Source organism: Indicator indicator, chromosome Z (genome assembly GCF_027791375.1).
Source record: "Indicator indicator isolate 239-I01 chromosome Z, UM_Iind_1.1, whole genome shotgun sequence".
Classification (NCBI taxonomy): Eukaryota; Metazoa; Chordata; class Aves; order Piciformes; family Indicatoridae; genus Indicator; species Indicator indicator.
Window position 1 is genome coordinate 20,178,738 of NC_072053.1, and position 21,473 is coordinate 20,200,210.

The following is a 21,473-nucleotide window of genomic DNA, read 5'->3' on the forward strand; positions in this document are numbered from 1 at the left end:
TGATGTCTCCTGCAGGGCTTTGCTGAGAGTTTTAAGTCTAGGCATCTCCGACATGAAAGCAAGCATCCATTTACACTACCTAGGACTGTAGTAGTACAAGTACTGAAACTTCCTATGGGCTGTTGATGGATGGTGCCTGTTTGGTAGATGGTGCTGTGCTGCTCTGATGAAATGTGAAAGTTGAATCAGTGGGCATCGTTGTGATAGAGGAGGCAGGATGTGGCAGTGAGGCAGTGAAGAAGAAGCCTTATGGAAGTGTTTGAGTAGCCTGGATAAGTAGAATGGGATGATTTGTGAGGTTGTGGTGGAGGAAGCTTGATGCAGCAAGGCTTATGAAGTTAAGATCTCCAGTTACACTGGCCATCTCAGTGCTTGAAGTAGTCTTTGCAAAAGAGAGCATCTCTCATAAGCGTATTTTCCCAGAGAAGCAAATGCTAGTGCTGCATGATAAATAGCAGTTCAAGGTGGCTTCTCTATTGAACAGTTATTAACTGGGAGTACCTGTATTTTGCATCATTCCTGCAGAATTTACCTCCCAAGTCTTTGGTGGATACTTGGTGATAAGTGTGACTTGCAGGGTCAAAACCAGACTAATATCACAAGAGATTCAGAAATTGTATGTAATGCAACAGTTCCTGCCTCTGTGTTCTCTCATCTGCTCTGGGCAGCAGTGGCTGTACCGTTTTTGATTACACGACACATTGTGATAGCCCTACTGCCTTAGGTGCTTCCTACTTGTTTGCCAAGTCCTGGGTACAGGCTTCCTGTGTGTCATGTGTTCTCTTTTGGTCTAGATTTTCTTTTTTTTTTTTTTTTATTCATTTAGAGAATGGGTAGTAGGGCTACAATTCCTATTGGAATGGCTGGTTTTGAGAGTCCATTTCATGAGTTTTATTTTATTTGCTCTACCTTTAACTTTTGGAATGCACTGTACAATTATGCTGTTTTGAACAAGCTGGGAAAATTAAAAAAAAAAAAAAAAAAAAAAAACCAAAACAAAACCAAAAAAAAAACAGTTCAAGCCTATCAGGAACACTGGACCAAAAGTTAATGTGTACATAGTTGTTTTGTTTGTGTGGACAGAATTACCCTGATTTAATTCTGAAAATAAAATGAGGTCTGTAAATAGATTTCTATAACTTGAATTATATTTTAATGTGTATAATTTTGAGAGAGCTTAGATATATTTCATCTGCAGTAGGGACACATTTATTGATGCTCTAGAATGGAATCTATTGCTTCAATGAAGTGCAGCATGGTGGCTTTTAAACATTTTATATAGAATATAGCTATATTAGTTTGTAAGTAAGCATAGACCTGCTGCACAACAATGAAGGGAAATTGTGGTTTGTCCCAAATCTGGATTCTCTACTCAGCATACAAAGACCAGCTGACACTCCATTGAGAGACTTACTTTATTCCAGTTCTGCACAGAAAACTGTGTGATGCAGTAATTGCACAAAGTGAGCGTACCCATTGAAATTTGCAACAGATATGTGTGCAGTAAAATGTATTAGCCACACCTCATGTCACCTCCTGCTAACTAGCCATTGATTAGTTTCTTTCTTGCTTCGTCTTAAAGATACAGCTACTTGTAATTTCACTATGCATGCTCAGAGGGTAAGGGGCTTATTTGGGTAGTGAGCCTTTTTAGCTAGGAGGTGTGGGTTTTCACATTATAGTGAGGCTCAGGACACCAGTTTAGGGGACTTTGGTGTCTTTTTGAAATAATACTGATATTCAAGGGTATACGCCCTCTAAATGTTGTTCTAGGGATAATTATCTCAGTGACAGTGTAACCTTCAACCATCTAACACACCCTGCTTTTTCTCAGACCTTCTTGTGGTCAGCCAGGCTTGAAGCACTTAATCACCAATACAGGTCAGCTGAATTCCAAGCAACCAGTTCTCTCATTTTCCACAAGTTTGATTTCCCAAGGCAGAGCAGCACTTCCATATACATTGCATAATTACTTGCATACATACTAATATTGATAGTCCTGCAATCATCACTCCTACTACTTTCTTCAGTCAGTGACTGAAATCATGCCTCCATGAGGTGAGCCAATAACAAACCTCTGAATATCCCTATGTGGTATTATCCCTTTGAATCTCATGCAAGATTTTAGTTTGTTTCCAAATTTTAAGACCAGTAGCTGTTCTACTGCTTTGATTTATATAAACACAGCAAGTAGTGTTCAGGACTCTGCACACTCCACACTTTGGATGCTGAAAATTTCTGGAAAGTGTATACAGACCCAACAGTTTGTTTTGTTAGCTACCTTCATAATTTTTTGTATTAATTTAAAGTGTAAATTCTCTTCCCATGAGTTTTTGATTGCCTGCCCTGAAAAGCCCTGTTTGTACATTTTCATTATTAAGCAAAAGGATAATAGTTTTCTTATAATCTTGATATCTTCTAAATAAATTAGTATTCTTAAAAATGCATATTACAATTGGGAGTGTCACTGTTATCATACTGCAAAATACAACTGGTGTTTGAGGCAATCTAATTCACAGTATGTGTACCCTGAATCACAGGTACAGTTCATTAAGTCTTGGAAAATTTTAATTTGAGTTCATTGATTTATTCAGCGGTCCACTGTCCTGGTGCTTTCCTGACCCATGTGTACTGCATTCAGGAGTCAGTTCCTTCCACTTTGGCTGCTGTGCATGTGGTAGTGATTTGTCTTTCTTGGCCTGAAAGTAGGCTTGATCTGAATGAAAATTATGCACTGGAGTGCCTGAAAGGTAGTGGGTCTTGTTTTTTTTCAGGTAAAAATGACGAATTCAGGAAAGGGACAGCAAATAATTTTTCAATGTTTCTTCCCCATTAATGTCTGATCGCTTCATGTTACAGTGCTATTGAATGGATAAAGTGTTCCATATGGAATTTCAAATGGCTTTACCCTTTCTTATAGCTCAGGGAGTAGTCCTAATCCTCATCAAGGCAATGGATACACCTACCCATGTAAAATGAGTTTCCTGGTGTAATTTAGCAATTTGTCTATTAATGGTTTGGTTCATCCTTTCTGATTTCCCACTAGAATGTGGCTTCCAAGGGCCACAGATCCCATTTAAACCAATGTAATTTGGGTACTCCCTGGACTTCCTCTGTCATACATGAGGCCATTTGTCAGAGGATGGGACTTCAGGGTTTTGAAACATACGGATTACTTCTTTCAGTAGAATGCTAGCAACTTCCTTAGCCTGATTGTTGTGACAAGGGAAAGCTCCAGAAGAGGTATCTACCAAAACAAACATAGAAATACAGCCGACAAGCAGTTAGTCATCAATATATGTCAACAGAACTCCAAACAACGAGTTACCATTATGTATCCTTTTGTTCTCCAGGAGCAAAACAAAATGGCTGGTACAGTAGTGTAAAGCATCAGTAAGTAAATCTGAAAACATGCAATTGCTAATGTGAACAGATGGTGTATGTGTTATTCTCTAAACTTACTCATTTCTTTAACAACTCTGAGGCAGTGTTTAGCAGAGACACTACTTGGACGTGGAACTGAAAAGAGGGGTCTAAAGTGACTACCATTAGGGTCTTCCTATCCTAGACTTCACCCTCTACCAGTTCCTCCAAGAAGGAAAAAGAAGTACCAGCTTTTCCTTGTCCATGAGGGTGGATTTGAGAGAACTGAGTGTTTTCAGGGTCCTTGTGAGGGACTGTCCCAAGTTTGTTCTGTTTAGCTGTTAAATATGAGTGAATCTGTTTTGCTGTACAGATAAGTAGGAAACAATTTTTAAATGAAGCATTGTTAAGTCTTTCTGTAATTGTGTTTGTCTGTGAGTGTGTTTTTTCTTACCAGAAGGGCAAACTATATTAAAAATTAAAGTCTTTGTTCTTGTAAGGGACTAATGGTATATGTCATAAAATGTTTTAGTGTTACCATGAACATGGCATCATTTTGCAGCATCAGGATCACATTCAAAACACTCCAGCTTTCCCCATTCTGTATTTGTATGCCTCCTAAGTGCAGCTTCCCCACTAGACAAGTACTGTGGGGTAATTTGGGACACAGCTGTGTTAGTTTCTCTTGGGTCTGGGATATTAATGACAGTGTAATTCTAGACAGATACAGTTATCACAGCAGCTTCTCAAAGGGGGAATTTGTGCTACCAAAGCTTTTTAGTCATCTGGGTAATCTGTGGGTAAGGATGATACATCAAATGTCCTGTATTTTAACTTTCTTATATGACAGAACAATAAAAACCACAGAAACAGGACAGACTCTAAAACAAAACGCATAATATGATGTCAAACACTGTTAACTTTAAAGGATTTTATTTGCAAGTAAAATCATTCTTTAAACACCTACTTTTAGTAATGGGCTTCCTTTAAAGTATGAAATTCCCCAAATGAAGAGTATGTAATGAGTTTCATTTTAGGTTGAGCCTGCTGCTTGGCTGGCCATTCATCATTGAGTCTAAATATTGCTAGGGGAAATTTTTTGGGTTTTTTTCTTCTTATGTGGTTAATGCTCTAGAGTCTACAGGAGATAATTCCAAAATTATAAGGATAAAGAATATAACTTAGTTGGTGTGCATTTATACCCACCAGTCATACCACTGCCATAACAAACTGCAATGCTCTTTATCTTCTCCGTGCTACTTCCTTTGACTGTGCTGCCATTCATACTCTTGTTTCCAGGTGGTGTGTTTTCACCCCCTGTCTGCCTTCCTGCTCAGGCTGCACTCTATATTTTTTTAAATTTATTTGAAAAAAAAAATAGTTACCTGGATCACTTCCCTCCTGTTCTGGTTTTCATGGTGTGCACAGTCTGTGGAATTAGTTCTTACTGGTGTGCACCTGGCACGCTTTTTCTCAAGTCCAGACAGAAAAACATCAAAGTGTGATTTTTAAGATGAGTGTTTTTCAAGGAGCATATTAATATGAATTTCATCATTCTGAAAGTTGTATAGAAACTGAGTGATAATGAAGGGACATGAGCTGACTGATGTCAAAAACCAAGCTGCAGTCTATTGAAGATAACTCTGCTGAGCATAGAAGAGTGCTGAGACTAATCTAAATGCAGCCTTTAATTGCACCATATTGTTCTTCCTAAAGACTGAACCTTGTGTCAGCCCAGACTGGAAGACGTGGTTGGAACTTCTTTTCCAGAGTTTGTTTTGCTGTGGTCGTGTGGGATATAGGAGGTTTACTATCCTCTGTTTTCTTAGTGTCTTGCTAGATCTACCTTGAAGTTCTGGTAGTGGAAATAGGCCATGTCCTGAGCGTTCAGAGTGGGAGGGAAAATCCATGACCTCAGGAATTAAGTTCCTTTTACTGATGAGAAGGAGCAAAAATGCTTAGTGGATTAAGTTTTGAGAGATACAAATGCAGAGTGATTGTCTTTTCTTTCAGTAGTACTAGGGATGTGCTGTCTGCGTGGTTGGTGGTTGATTGGCTTAGAGGCAAACATGGGAGATTAAAGCTCAGTAAAGCTAGTTATAGTCTGCAAAGGGCAGTCTCTTAACCTGCTCTTAACCTATGAAGTGTGAGCTGGGAAAAGCTTTAGATACGGAAAAATTTGGCTGTCCTGTGTTGGTAGGGTGGCCATGAATCAGCTAAGGCACCTCATTGCTTATCCTCATAATGAAAGTGATGAAGGTCCAGTGGGGCCAGCTCCAAAACAGAAACCAGGACTAGACAAACAAATACAGTAAGAACCAGTGGATTTTTTTCACTCTTCTACAGCGTTTCTGTTTTAGAGGTCATCTTCATTGATTACTTTTAGGCCCTGGTTTAAGCTATTGAGTCCATGGGAACCTGTGTGGCACAGCTTGCAAATTACTTTTGTGTGGCTATGTCTGTGCCATTTCTTTGGGTTGGGCTTTTATTTTGAGTTTCAGTGGTGATAAATATGTGAAGGATCATTTACAAGAGCCTGTGGTAGTATTAATATTTCTCTCTTCCTTTTTTTCTTTTTTTTTCCTTTTTATTTCACTCCAGACCAATGAGTGGAGTAAGAATGATGATCGGCTGCTGCAGGCAGTGGAGAATGGCGATCTTGAGAAAGTGGCTTCATTGCTGGGTAAAAAGGGAGCCAGTGCCACCAAACAAGACAGTGAGGGAAAAACTGCGTAAGTACAACTTAAACTTGTGAAAAAACAACCATAGATGTGTATATCACTTACATGAATTAAGAATCAGTGACCATCCTGACAAAGAAGTTTCTTCCTTCATCTGAAACACAGTGCATTCTGGAAATCTCCTTTCTGGAAGTTTGTTTGTATTTCTGCATTTACAATGCCATTTCAGAATCACAAACACATTGAGGTAACTTGAAGCAGGATTACTTCATTGGGACATCTTGTGACAGGGTATTTTGGCACTCAGAAATTTCACAGCACCCTGCAAGACTGCACACTCCAAAAGACATTAATATTTGGGGCTATTTTTCCCCATGGACATTACATCAATGACATAGAAAGACAATTTATCTTACCTTCTAATGGGTTACTTACTTTGAACTGAAACTATTATGACTGAGTTTAAAATCTTGCAGATGCTAGTGATGCTTGCAACTGTTCCTTGTTTCGATTGAAGTTTGGCAGTAGAAGTTTTGTGTGAATGAAATTCCTTTTGCGGTGTCCTAAGACAACCTTCTGTCTCACACACAAAGACACACACATCCTTGAGATAAGGAGTTTAGTGAGATGATACAATGTACCTTAGCCTGTTTCTCAGAAAAGCACAGCAAAAGCAGAAGCAGCATCAGAAGCCAGCAATAAATGGTTCCCTGACCCATTTCCACAGCCAACCTAGTGGAAAAGACCAATTTCCCAAAACTGGAAACTGGAAGCAGTAACTGGAAACAGGTAGCCTCATGCTAAAATCCAAACTCCAAGCCCCATGATCCTTTGCTCTGACCAGCACTTTAATTTTAAAGCTGGCATGATGGCAGCATGGTGTTGAATACTCATCCACAGATTCAGTTGGCTGAACACATGACATTCTCCACCCCTTATTCGATACCATCTACATCATGCCCAGCAGCAATTAAAGTCAAACAATGCACAGCACACATTAGTCATGGTCCATTCTCACTCAAAATGAGATTGCCTTGTGGTACAGAGAAGATTTCTCACTGGAGATGCTCTCAAGCTCCACCCTGTTCCAGTACAGTCTGGATCAACCACAATCAGCCAAAGTAGTAGGGTTGTGTTTCCACCCCTGGGGTGGTTGATTCCAGTGACTTTCACCCCTCCAAGTGAAATCAAACTGTGGCTTCCAATACATCCAGCTGTTGGGATCCCATGTCACATCAGAAATACAGATGGATTCCATTTGTCATGGTTTGGATGGCATCAGAGTATGCTGTACGCCTATATCTACTAATGCTGTATATTCTTGTGAGTTCAACTTGCCAAGCTGTTGGATCCATACAGTCCAGTAAATCCAATTGTTCCTCTTCTCCATCTGGTTTGGGCAGAACCTCTCTAATCCTAATTGGAATCACTTGTGTCTTGTGAAGATGCTTTGGGAGTCCCTTCAGGAGGATCAGAAGCAGTATCAGTTATTGTGCTCTTTGGCTCACTGGAAATTGAGGCAGCATTTTTCTGGGGAGAATTTCCTTGTAATTCACAGACTCATGGAGCTAGGACTGAAGTGGGTATTCCATCCCACTTCCTCATGACCTCCCCACAGTCATGTAAGCAAAACCACAGGATATGCTGTGGTGTGTACCTCCCAGAGGTGCTTGCTCCTCATGGCTGAAACATGGGACCATACAAGTAGGGAAAAGGACATATTTTCTTGGATTTGTGTGACTTTGTGTGACAGTTCTTTCACAGCTGAAACACAAGCCTGTACAGAGGAAGAGAGACATTCCTCATATTGCCAGAGCCTGGTAGCTGTTTCATCCACTCTTTGTTCTCGGCCATCTTTCAAGGCAAGGGATAAAGTCTGAGTGACCACCTCTGGCTCTTCTTCTTGTTGCCCTGATGACCCTGGTTCATCCTCATCCTTTGCCACGTGAGCTGCTTTTCTTGTGTATTTCTTTTTCTGCACAGGGGTGACTGATACTGGCACAGGCTAGTTCCCTGGTGCAGCTGCCATGCCTGCTGTTGGGGTCTGAGTAGTCATGGTGCCTGCTGGTCTGCCTGTAGGTCCAGAGACCTTATCTTGCCCCTGAGTGCTCTGAACAGTCCTGAAAAGGGCTTGATAGGCATGGGCCAGGCTCCGACACATTGCTGTGATTTCTGTCTCACAGGAACTTCCAGACTGACAACAGACTTTTCCTCAATATTTTACCAGTTTGTCAGGGTTTTGCACTTGTCCAGGGGTGAAATTCCAAGAAATCAGAAGTAACCACAGTCTTAGGTGCTTGTCCATACTCTCTTACACACTCTACCACTCACAGTTATCCAGCCTTGGGTCAGATCTCCAGGTGGTATTCTTGGGAAAGATCTGCATTGCTCTGGTCAAGACTTGGTCTATCATTTGGGTGAGATGACCAGTGGCTAGTGGAATAACCGTACCATAATTTACCAGTAACCAGCACAGGAACACCAAAGCTGTAAGCCGTTTCCCTGAGGTGATAAACACCACCAGAAAGAGCACATGGAGTACATGGATAAGGTTTTATGTAGCGTAACCAGGGATGAGCCCCAGCACATTGACACCAGCTGCCCCCAGAAGGCAAACGCATCACCATAGCGAATATGCTACAGGAAGAAAACTTGCACAACATTCTTAATTGAATCCTCTCAGCATCTTGCTTCTCTTTATCTCAATCCTTTTGCCTGCAGGTTGGGGTGCCAAAACAGACTGTCCTGGTTACAGCCTGCTGTAACAAGTAACCCCCACTGCCCACGGATCAGGAGGGAAAGTAGTACAAAAAGCTCTGGGTTGAGATAAGAGTTCAGTGAGATGATATAGTGTACAATTACCATGGCCTGTTCAACTGAAAAGCACAGCAAAAGCAGAAGCCTGTGATAAAATGGTTCTTCTGCTTCTCAAGCCCACAGCCAGCCCAGCAGAGAAGACCAACCCCCCAAAACTGGAAACTGGAAGCAGCAACTGGAAATGAGAAGCATCTCATGTTACAATCTGAACTCCAAGACCCATGATACTTCACTCCAGCCAGCACTTTCATTTTAATGCTGGTATGACGTCAACATGGTATTGAATACTCATCCACACTGGCTAAATTCATGACATATAGTCTCAATACATCTCATGTATAGCATTTTTGTCTTCTTCCTCTTGTTCTGTGAGCATTCTAAATTGTGGAAGATAAAAAGATTACAGTAAGAGAATTGCAGCCAAGAAATTGCTATATGCAAACTTTATTTCTTTTGGCAGACAAAGATGATTAAATGTATACATGAGAAATAGACATCCTGTGACAAAACCAAAGCCTTCCTAAAAGTCTGGGTATATGGAGAGAAAAGAAAATAAGTTTCTAGTTTTGGGAGGGCCAGTTGTGGCAGCTTACACCAAATAGTATGTTCTAATGAATTACTTCTGGACTACATTTATTGATTCAGGCTCTGCTTCTTGCTTGGTCTGTTTCAGTTTCCTACATCTGTTCTATTTCTGTTCTGCATCTGAGGAAACTGAATGATGGCAGTGACTGCAGCTTCTCACTGCAGAAGTCCAAGTCCTTTAATTACTTCAAGTGGGCTTTCTTCATACTTTAATATGGTTTTCATCTTTAAAAGACTTGTACATGTGTTTTTCTTTTGGAACTTAATCAAAGCATGACTTCCTTTGAGTATTCTGAATTACAGCTATGTTTAGCATCTGATGTTTTTACAATCAACATAACTTCAGAGTTAGATTCTTACATTGCACACCAATGTAATACCTAGTTTGCAAGTTTTGTATATAATTTGCTCCTATGAATTTTTCTAAGGAACCAACCAAAACTGAAATTATCAATGAGTATGTACAAGCCCCTTAACTCCAAGAATATGGATCATTGTAACTAGGGATTTGGTGCAAAGATACCACCTTTACAGAGATGCACAACTTGAATCCCCATTTTTCCTCTGTATTTGCAACTATGAAGAAGTCAATGACCATGTCTTAATGATACTGTTATTAGTAACGCAAATAAAAATACTTCTTTTAGTTGCTTGGATCAAACACAAATTAATGCTATGATGATCTCTGCTTCTGCTTGTTCTATATGCTCATTTAATTGTCATTTACTTCTTTTTTTTTTGTTTTTTATTTCTGTGTATTCATTTAAAAGAAAGCTTGCAAAAGAAAAAATAATGGTAGCATTGCTCTGATACAGAAATACAACATGTTAAGGTCTCATTCTGATTTTAGTGCTTTGGGAAACTTAGCAGACCTGCTTAGGTTATTTCTGTTGTAGTTTTGGAATATAGAGACTGACAGGTGTGCAGTGACACTGATCTGGAGAGACATATCTGCCAAAGAGTGTCATGATCCAGAAATGTTCTTCAGTATGGCATATTAATAATGAGCAGTGTCTTGTTTGCATTTTTCCCACTTCAGAGTATTTTTTTAGTGTGTGCAAAATGAAGTACAGCCATCATTTCCGTATAGGCAGGCTTGTTCCTCCTGTGTTTGCAGTGTGGTTCTGGGTGCCTAACACAGCTGTTGTGGCCTGTCTCAGAGGCTCTGTTCGGAGGCATAGATCTTGCTGCTGCCCAGAACTGAGGTTTGTTTAGAGTCCTGTGGAAGCATGATGCTGTTTTTTTCAGCTGCCTCATCTGTAACATGGGAGACTCACATGCTGGGAAATAACAATCTGGAGAGGTCTTTCCGGGACAACTGGCCACCACCATGCTCAGATTTCACTGGTTATATTTTAGAAAGTGATCTGCAGCGCGATGTGGGAAGGGAGCTCTTTGGATGAGTGGTCTATTGATCCCTGCAAGTATATATTGATGCATTTGTTTACATAATTAGGCTGAAAGTGACTAACCAGAAGAACATGATGGATTCAGTTACATAACAATGTGCATAATATGATTAACGACTTTGGAATGTGCCTGAAAACAATAAAGGAGAAACTATAACATGTTGCAGTACAGGTTTGTTAGTTATGTCATTTTCCATTCCCTTAAGATCTGACATGTTTTAAGATCTTTTCTTTTTCATTCCTGTTAATAACCCCACACACAGAATTCTCAGTACTGCCCAGATCCTTATTTTTGTTGTAGTAGTACTGTACATTATTTTAAAGAGAGGGGGGAGACCACTTATGCTTAGACGGGTACTTCTGAATTTTTATTTTCTAATCAAATGACTTATTAATATAAAATGCTTGAAGTGAGAGGAACGGAGACCAGAACTCATGATTGTCTGTTTTTTGTCTTGTTGAGTATTAAATGCATCATGCCACTGAGTCCTACTATGATGTACTAAAGCTCTGGTTCAGGCTTGGACATAACCACCTAAATTTCATATGTGTCCTCTTTTGCCCTTGCCCCCACAGGTCCTTTTTTTTTTTTGTTTTGTTTTTTTCTTTTAACAGCTTGCCCACATACAATAAAATAGAGATATTTAAATTAATGAGGTCTGGGTACCAGAAAATTTCTTGGAGGTAGTATTTACAGATTTTCATCAGGAGGTGTAGCTCTTCAGCAACACTTCTTTATAAAAATCATCAGAGCAATGAAATTAGTTTTTTAAGACTTGATTGACTTTCCATACCACCTCCCTGTGTCTGACTCAGTCCTTTCTATAAACAAGAAATCAGTTTTAAGGCCATGGAGCAAATCCATCTTTGGCAAAAGTTGATACAGCCCCATTGTTGGTCCCGCTTCCACAGCACAAACTATTGCCAAGTACACTTTTAATAAAACCTATCTGGAAATCTGACTCTGTCATTGTAGTCTTATTCTGCCAGATAGTTTGGGGGCTTTTTCAGTCCAGTTTCCTTAAGCAACAAAACAGTCCTTTCCAGTTTGGAATTTGATCATTTAATTTCCACTTAAACTAACAAAAAAGAGGTTTCCAAGGAGAACCTTTTCAGGAACAGATGGGATTTACTCATCTACTGCACTTTCCACGGAAGCAAGTGTTGAGATAGTCTGTTATTTAAAAGAGGCTGCTGCTATTATCGATGGAGAGTGCAGAGGGGAGAATTTTTGAAAGTATTCATAATGTATAAATGGCAGCACTTGCTTGTTGTAAAGTTATTTTGCCTGTGTGCCAGTCCATCACTGCCATGTTTGCATGTTTCTGCAAGGTACTGACCTAGAATTAAATGCTTATGGCTATTAAATAAAACAATAAGTCATTGTATTTTTCTGTTATCTGCAGATGAATAGACTGTTGCTTAATAAAATAAGTTTAACAATGTTATAAAAAGCTTTAGAAACCTCCAAAAATGTGCTTTTAAAGAACTTCTATAAAAACAAGGTCAGTAGCAGTAAAAATGATTTATATTTTTTTTCATTTGAACCAGAATGCTCATGCCTTGGAGGTCTAGCCAAAAATACGTTTTGGAGCATATTCCAGTCTCAACTCCTTTGTTTATCATGTACATAGTGTTTATTTGTTCTTCTTTTTTGATCTTATTGTACAAGAACACAGGGCAAGTGGCTTGAAGAATATCATTGTTCCAAAAGTAAATTAGGTATTAATTACCTTTGAAAGAGATTCTTTCCTTGTACATAATAAAATTTATCCTGAAGGAAGCTGCTGGAAGAATGCAGACTTAGTACAGTCACTGTATTGTTTCTACTGAGAAAGAAAACCATAGGAAATTATTTTAAACAGCTGATCTTCAAAACTGGAGAAGTCAGGTGAGCCCAGTTCCTCTCTTTTATTACAAATTGCTATATATTCTCTAGTAGATCTCTGAAATTCAGGCAGTCTCTACATTCTCTTCTTGTGCATATGCTGTGGGTCCTCAGTCTAACATTAGGCTCTAGAAGAGCTTTCGTTTGTATAGACTCTGTGTCATCCCTTGAAATTGCTTAAACACTTAAGTAGAAAAATATACTAGGATACTAGTGTGAGGATTTTTCACCTCTCCAGGAATAGAGTTAATTGATGTTCCAATGACCTTACATTATATCTGTCAAAAAACCCCCAATGTTTTCTTTACTTTTATAGTGATACTTAATTTGTGATGGTCCAAATGGTCACATTAAGGTCTAGGTTTCAGAGCATAGGCAAAATAAGGAGGACTGCAGTAATCTCCACCTGTGTTTCATCTCTAGCCAACAGATGGCTAACACTGGGTCCTCATTCCAAAGTTCCATGTGCATTTCTCTGGGTGATTGTGATGTAAAAGCTTTTGTCTCTCCAAAACTTACCTGAAGTTCTTTCCAGGTTCAAATCTTGATTATTCCTTTTTGCTACCCCTCTCCCCAGCAGTGTTGTTATGAATACAGTTCAACTAGGATATGGATCTTAAGTTTCCTGAAAAATTCCTTCCTACTTTAGACTAACACAGAAATGTTAATGAAACACCTGAGCATGGTTGGGCAAAGCTGTCCTCTGTTAGGAGGTAATTAACTTTTTGTTCAGTATGAGCCCATTTGTTAAACGTATAATGAGAGGAAATGCTCTTATCTCCATCATAGAGGCAAAGTACTTAACTTTGGTTTTGTAATTTGACAATACATTAAAATATCTGTGTTGCATATCAACATTACTGCATTGACAATTGTGCAGGTTTTTAAATGGAATCTACAGAGTAGAATTCACTATAGCGGTTTGCTCCTTGCTCCTGACAGAAACTATGTAGACTGCTTTTGCTGGTTTTGAGTACGTGACCTCTCAGTTAGTCTTGGAGATTTCATGAGCCCTTTTTTTTAGTTCTTAGCATGCAGGTTCTCCCATATGTGTTTTTGAAGCAATTTTCTATAAAACAGCTGTGGCTTCTCCTTGACTTCATCTTACCTGAGCTGGCATGGGGGCATGAGGGAAGTGTGTCTCTCACAGGCTGGGACAGAACCAGGCACCCTGAGGCTGGGGAGAACAGGGCTAAGGCTGGAGTTGTTTTTCAGATGCCTGCATAATGGACTGCAGTTGTTTTACACGCTTTTCAAAGACTTAACCAAATGAGCATATGTGTAGGTTTTAATTACACCAACTGGCTGTTTCTGGCTCAAAAATGTAGTCTAAGCTAAGAAGGGAAATTGAATGAACAGCCGAAACAGAGCAATCTGCAAATGTTTGATTTTTTTGTTGTTTTGTTTGTTTGTTTGTTTGTTTTTTTACCTTCAAAATGAAGTCTCAGGCGATTAGACTATGCCAATTGCTGCCTATTCACTGGACTTACATATCACTCTGCATTTTCTTCTACCTGCTTTATAGGTGCATTCTGTTAGAAAAATGCTAACTGGAAAATGTAGGAATGTTCTGAAGCTGTCTTTTCTGCATATGGGTTCTAGTTCCTACTTCTGTTCAGCGATGTGGAATCTTAAAAGCTTTAGTAATATAGTTATTCTGAAGTGCAAATTAAAACACATTGCTATAATAATTTAAAGAGTTTATTAAAACAAATTCTAAGAGGTCATCTTAACCAGTGGTCTTTGAAGAATGTGTAACTAGAAGATTAATTATTGCAAGTATATGTTATTGCACATATAAACTCACTTTATGCAGCTTAATAAAAACTGAACAAAACAATAAAGCACGTAATTCTGTTTCTTTAAATCTGAAGAGTTCTGAAGTATTACAAGTGTAAAAGGCACAGAAACTTCAAACATAGCACATAACCCTGAGCTATACTTCATCAATATCCCTCATGTTGCATAAAGATATCCATGCTCTTTGGTTCTTGGGGCAGTATATGCCATTCTTAAGTCTTGCTGGGTTTTCAGGCAGCAAAAATATTTTCTTTAGATTAACTCTTATTCAATTCTCAGCCTTTTCACTCTGTTCCTAGCCTATTGTTATGCTAACATAGTTTGGGATTTCCTTGCTCTAATTTCATGACTTTTCATGTACTAAGGTGGTTATTAGCGTTTTCCAGCCTGTAGGCAGTAATACCAAGTGGGTTGTGGTGAGGATGAAGGTCATGAGGGAATACTAGTCATTGCTCTCGTTGTTGTGCTTAATTTAACTTTGAACTGTATTCTGGCCTTGCAAGAAAACACAGGAGATGGCTAGATGGTTTTGCGTAACTGAGGAGGGAAGTTACGTTGATCTGAGCATATCCATGGCATCCTCAGGGACTTCACCCTATAGTAAAAAGATGTTTTTGCAAAATGCATATATATTGAGAAGCTAACTGTACACTCCTTTTGTCTTTAGATGTGGGGTTTCTAAACAAAACTGTCAGAAGGAATTTTCCCTACTCCTCCGACTTTCTCCGTCTCTCTGAATTTGGCTTTAGAGGTACAGGCAACATTGCTCTTATTCCTAGACTCCTCAAGCTTTTTGAGGCTTAATTGTTTATTGTACTTTGTCCATTTTCCTACCCTACAATACCAAAAATAAAAGTATTACACAACTGCAGGTTTTCTGTCAGCACCTAGGAGTGTCCTGAAGCTTGCCCTTGGCAGAATCTCTATTGCAATTTGCTGACGTTAGTTATTGAGGGACTTAAAAAACGGACACTCTGCAAGAGACTTCATCTGATTAATCTAAGTTGTGAGCACTTTATGTTTACAAGTGGGACATGGAAGAAAAGTCTGTACATTTCAGACTTGAAGTGGGAGTTTGTGTTGATGTGGTAACAAAGTTTGCCAAAGAAAACTGTGTATGAAAATGGAACTGCTGGAACACAACCTGAGAATGAAAATTAGGAAGCTTCAGGGGTTCCCAGAAACCTCTCTGAAGAGCAGCTGGGTGGATATTTTTGCTGAGCTGGAAGGCTAAAATCAGGTTTCTGTAGCGTGCCAGCTCCTGTGTTGCATGATGCAATTGCTTCTTTCCTATTAAGAAAACAGCCGCTCAGTGGGTTTGTCTTTTATGAATGTCCTGTACTTTGAGGTGTGTATGATTGAAACAAGACTTTCTATGCTGTCAGGCAAAGCTGGAAACTTTATATGGAAAACGTCTTTGGGTTTTTAGTTTGTTTTGTTTTCTGAAAGCTGTTCCAGAACATGTGCTAACACAGAAGTGGCAGATAAGATTTTTGCCAAAGGGTATTATTTGTATTGGGGGAGGTCAGATGCCATCTCATGTGTAAATAGAAGACAGAAGTACACAAGCTGTGTGCGTGCTTCACTTTGCAGTGGCTGATGCTAAGGCAGAGAGAGGGGAGAAATCTCCCTCAGCTCTAATAATTCCATACCTGTCATACCTTGTCAGCTTCTTTGAACCTTAACCTGCTTGCACTCTAGAGGATGTTATTAGCAACTCATCAATTAAATACCTTAAAACTCAGAATACTCAATTTTCTTACTTTGTAGCGGTGCCAGTTCCGGCTTGAAAACAAAAGGTATTTCCTGTAACTATTTCCCGAGCTAATTTTTGCTCTCTTGAACGTGACAGGATCATGACATGGACTGCCAGCATTTAATTAAAAAGCATTGCTATTACACTTACTCTTAGCATGAGATTAAATGGGTGTGGTGTGAATCTTATATTTGTAGCTTGTTTTGTTTTTATTAAAAACAAATTAAAAAACCTACAACCAACAAACAAAAAACCAACATACAACAAAACCCCTAAAGAACTAGTAAGGATTGATAATGTTACCTGTAAATGTCTGCTCTTCCTTTAAGGTAGTTCAACTTGCCAGACATCTGGGTATTTCCCCTATAATTAATTGACAGTCTGTGCCTACGACATACATTCTCAAATGAGTAGATGTCTCTTAATAATGCAGTCAGGGAAGGATAGAGGTTCTGTGGCTTTCACAGGTTTAATCTTAGCTTTTTAGGTTTAAGGCAAAATTCTACATCCTATTCTTTCCTTTGAACTGCCAGGGTGCATACACTTGTTACTGTGTGATCAAACAGCGGAAAACAGCTTTGCTTTTCAGCTGGTTTTGTTCCCCTTATCAACTCACCAGCCACACAGGTACCTACCTACCTACCTACCTGTGCTGGCAAAAGGAAGAAGCAGAATCAGGTATACACTACTCATAGTATTCACAGTAGTGTGATCCTTGCTGGAAGAGATGGTTGTTAACTTTTCTGAGAGCCTTGTCTGGCCTGGAAGAGGAAGGCAGAAAGCACCTTCAGTTTTAGGAACATTCTGGGACTGACTTTCCCAATCTTTTAAGACTGAAGATGATAATTTTATTTTTATTAGATTCAGGATGTGTCCAAAAATTGTTCTGTTTAAAAGGCTTAGTCTCATCACTGTTTTTATGCTGATAAAATCTCAAACCATTCACAGAGAAGTAAACTGTATTTTTCTTAATTTCTAGTCTTCACACTACATGCAAGAGGCGACTACACTGGATTTCCTCATGAATGGCAGCAGGCACTTCCTTCACTTACAGAATATGCTGTTTCAGTGGTACTCACAGTCTGTCCTTTCTTAGGTTCTCTATTAGTGGTGCCACTCAGCCTGGGGTAGAAAACCATCTAATGCCAGATATCACCTAATGTATTTATTTTTGCTTTTGTTATTAAAGTGGGAATCGAGGCTTTAGAGGATAATAGACACTGCAATAGGTGCTGCCTCAAAAATGTGTAAAAGCTTGAGTCAGTGCAGAAAGTCAACCAGTTTATCTGTGGACCTTTCTCTGACTTAACATAGCTCATTAATTGCTTGTCTGTCTGATCTGGTAGCAGTGAAGATTGAATATTTTAAATGTCTATATTTTTTTTTTTTTTTTTTTTAGTCAGCTTTATGAAGTCTCCAAGCAGCTCTGTATCTTTATCAGGCTTGTTTGTTTGTATGAATGTATTGGTCAGTTGGAAAACTGTAAATCATATCAAACTGTTGGAAGACAAGTTAGACTTTAAAAGTCAACAAAGAGTTGACATACATTAGAAAATGAAGAATGATCTGCTCTGGAGAAGGATGTTTTTACTCATAATAAACCTTGACAATGACTGTATGTGAGTTCATAGTGTCTTTCAAACATTCTTCACTTAAAAGATTTTCAGAGCACTCATTAAAACGGCAGCGAGCAATAGTTTAAATGCTTGCATATAAATTTAACTTTGCTCTGTATTTGTCATAATAGAAAATAGCAAACACACTATTTGCTTAGCATCCATAATTCAACCATGTTATTTATTTGCCTGGGATTTTGATAAGTAAGGTGTCGGACTGCTTTGAAGCCCTGGAAATAATACGTGTTTGGGAGAATACTAATTACGCCCCTAAAAAAACCTCTGAAGCGTGACCTTGCCAAATGGACATGGAGTTCCCTGACTAAGTTTTCTGCTTTTTGTTAGTTGTGGGTTTTTTTCCCTCCTCCCAATTTTTATTTGCAGGGGTGAAAATTTCCTAATTAGAAGGTTGCTGTCTTAATTAATTGTATTAATTATTGTTATGTCTTAATTATTTTATATGTCACACTCTACTTCTGTTTCCTAGATATATGGACCATCCAGTTGTTTTTAGCTACCTGTCAGAATAACATTCAGTAAGAGGATTGTGCTCAGCAGAATGTAGCCATTGACATAGTTAAGCAGGGAACTTGGATGTGGCAGACCTATGTCTTACTGCTAACACCACCTTAGTAAGCTCAGTTAGCTCCATTTTTACAAGTCTAACCTCTCAATGTGAATTAATTCTGGTATTCTACCTGTGGTGAAATGAATATCTAAGCCAAGTAGTAAAAGTCACAGCCCTTTTCTGTTTGAGTTACGGTCTGGCATTTGAGTAATTTCTGGAACAGCTCATTCTCAGCGTTTTAGCAGAGCCCAGTTTTATGTGACTGTCAGACACTGATTGGAGAAGCCTCCGTTCTCTTGCTGGCTTGATTTTATAACTGAAACGTGGAAAAGGTCCTTTGTCCTGAGTAAGGGCTGGACTTGTTTCAGACAGTGCTTTGTCAGCTGACATCTCCTACTTGTAAGAAATCTGATGTTTAAAACTAGTTCAGGGATGTCAGACATAACTATCCACTGTGTTCAGTCACAAAACATTCATAAAAGCATCTCTCTATCAGTGCACCTGAAGATGTTAAGTATTGTTTATGGTCTGGAAATGTGAGGTCCTGACAGGACTGTAGCTGTTCTTCAGTTGACCTTGAATGTGGTTAAATTTTGCTGTGTGTTCACTGGTACTCTCAAGGCCTGTTTACTCAACCAGGCATTGCATTCCTCACAAAGAACAGTATTCTTTGCTGTACCTTGTTAAAGACTGAGTAGTTATGAGGCCTGTACATTTCTCAGTAGGAAAAAGTGGTGTAAACCAACTGACCTCTGTCAGCTGCTGTAGAGATGGATCTCAAACACTGACTGTTGCTTCATTTCTGAACCCAATGAGAAAACCACTGAGAAGGGGAGCTGCTCCTCTGATGCACTGAAGGGTCTGGAAACAGTTATAGGAGACCATCCCACCCCTCAGGAAGAATAGAAATGTTTTACAGCAATAAAAAATTATCTCAAATCAGCTCAGTCTGGGATATCAAGATGTGGCTCTAAGTAGTAGTAACAGGCTTGTCTATTGTGAAGGGAAAATGAAGTTATGTTGCAATGGGATTTTAGGCTGAATAAGAATCTAACTCTCAGTGTGGCCCTTGCTCCAAATCAAGCCTTACATGTTTATTTTTGTTTGCCTAAGTCATTGCACAACCAGGAAGTGGGAGGAAAAGTTGTTCGCTTTCACATCAAGGGAAGTTTATTGGTGAAAGATGCAAGTAAAATGCACCACTGTTTAATGCTTCCAGATGGTGAGAACTCCAGTGTTTGGAAACCTGCAGCTTTTGTCTTAAATATTTCGGGAAAGTTCATCTAGCTTGTAAAGAATTATTCTGTACTGAAATGAATGTCTACAAGCTTCTTTGTTTCAATAGCCTCTCTTGCTACACAGGAGCCCTCATTATCTCCTACTAAAGTATTCTGTTGTTTAAGAGTCGTTCTTGTTTTGTTCTGGTTTGTTTGATTGTTTTAAAACAAAAACAAAACCCAAAAAGAAGCAAGAACTATTAGCTTTAAAGTCAGTAGTATTAGTTCTGAAGTGGAAGGTTTTGCCCAGTGCTTTCTAATGCTCAGACTTAAATACAAGTGTATAGGTTCATCTCACTCTAGAGTAATTCTTCTGTGTGTCTTGAGCAGGCATGCCTTCCTGGTAAGCCAGCTCAATTTGACCAAACCAGCAGCTAACTAACCATGTCTCCCATTCACCTCCCCATTGCTTTTAGATTATTAAGAAAAAACATTGACTACTGGGCTGTGAGATGGTAGCAGTAAAAGGACACAGGAAGGGGACACACAACAAACAACTGGAAGGGAGCCCTAGCAGCCCAATGTTATTCAGTTAGGTGGCTGTATAAATGACTGAGAGTTAAACCTTACTGTTCTCTCTTTTCATGGGACTCTGCATGTCAGTTTTATATTTTTTTCTCCTTAGATCTTTACATCCTTCCTAAATGTTCTCTCACCTTTCACACTATAGGCACTGCTTACAGATAGATGATGTCTCTTTTCACTACATCATCTTGGGAGAAGCAATGTTTTTAATCAAGCCTTTCATACCTGAAGATATTTTTGGCCATATGAAACAAAGCACCTGAATGTGTGACAACTTGTTGAGAACTGCCGTGGGCATTATTTATATTGGTGGGACTGATGCGTTCAAAGAGGCGTAGGCTGAAAGGGGTTACGTTTTTCTTCTCTCCATAAAACTTATTTTGCACTTTGTGCATTCATGTTGCGTTTGGTACTGTCCTACACAGTCTGTCCATAAAACTTCTGTGTCCAAGATTCAACCATGTTATTATTCTTCAAGTATTTAATACGAGTATTGTCAAATGTAAGTGAGCCAAGTGCATGCTTTACGGCTTTCCTAATATTTAAGTGACTTGGATTGTGTTTTGTGTCTGCACAAATATATCTGAATGTGTTTCAGTATTTGTTGGTATGTTGTGCTGGCTAAATTAGAGGTGTTGGAATTTCAGACTCGTTTTGTGTTCCTCCCCTAGCTGTTTTCCCAGAGTCTGAGAGACTTCTTCAAAAGAAGAATGTTTATACAACTTTATGTTAGTCACCAAGTACATGAAGTTTTGATTCTAAGTGACCAGAGAACAGCCAGCAGCAGTACTTCTCGTGCTCTTGGAAGTGTTAACTCTTCAATTTGTTTATGGCAGTAGTAAGCGTGAGAATGAGCGCACAGGATTTTTTATGTTTGCAGAGAATGGCTCAAAGCTTAAGTGCTGCCTGTCTGCCATTTGCAATCAGCAGCAGCCACTGTGGACGGATTCATTGTAGGAAGTGAGGTAGTTGCTGTATTTGATAGAGAATTCTGTTCCAGGAGCTCTCCTGTTTTGATTAATATGCCCTTTGGCAGATCTTGTCTGTAGGTGTTTTTTCAACTCAGTTTCCAAGAAGGCTCCAAAGAGAAGTCTATGGCTAAGAGAAACAGTTTTGCAATGCATATACATGTCAGAAATATCTGTTGCATTCCTGCCTGTTTTTTCCAGTTTCCCTGGTTAGCAAGCT

General features: G+C 39.1%; 1 protein-coding gene across 1 annotated transcript in view; it reads left to right on the top strand.

Moving 5' to 3' along the window:
• The window catches only part of RAI14 (retinoic acid induced 14), a 66,899-nt gene that overhangs the window by 25,829 nt on the left and 19,597 nt on the right, over window positions 1-21,473 (top strand). Inside the window, 1 exon segment of the mRNA XM_054398230.1 lies at window positions 5,965-6,095. Coding sequence (XP_054254205.1) covers window positions 5,965-6,095 — 131 coding nt within the window.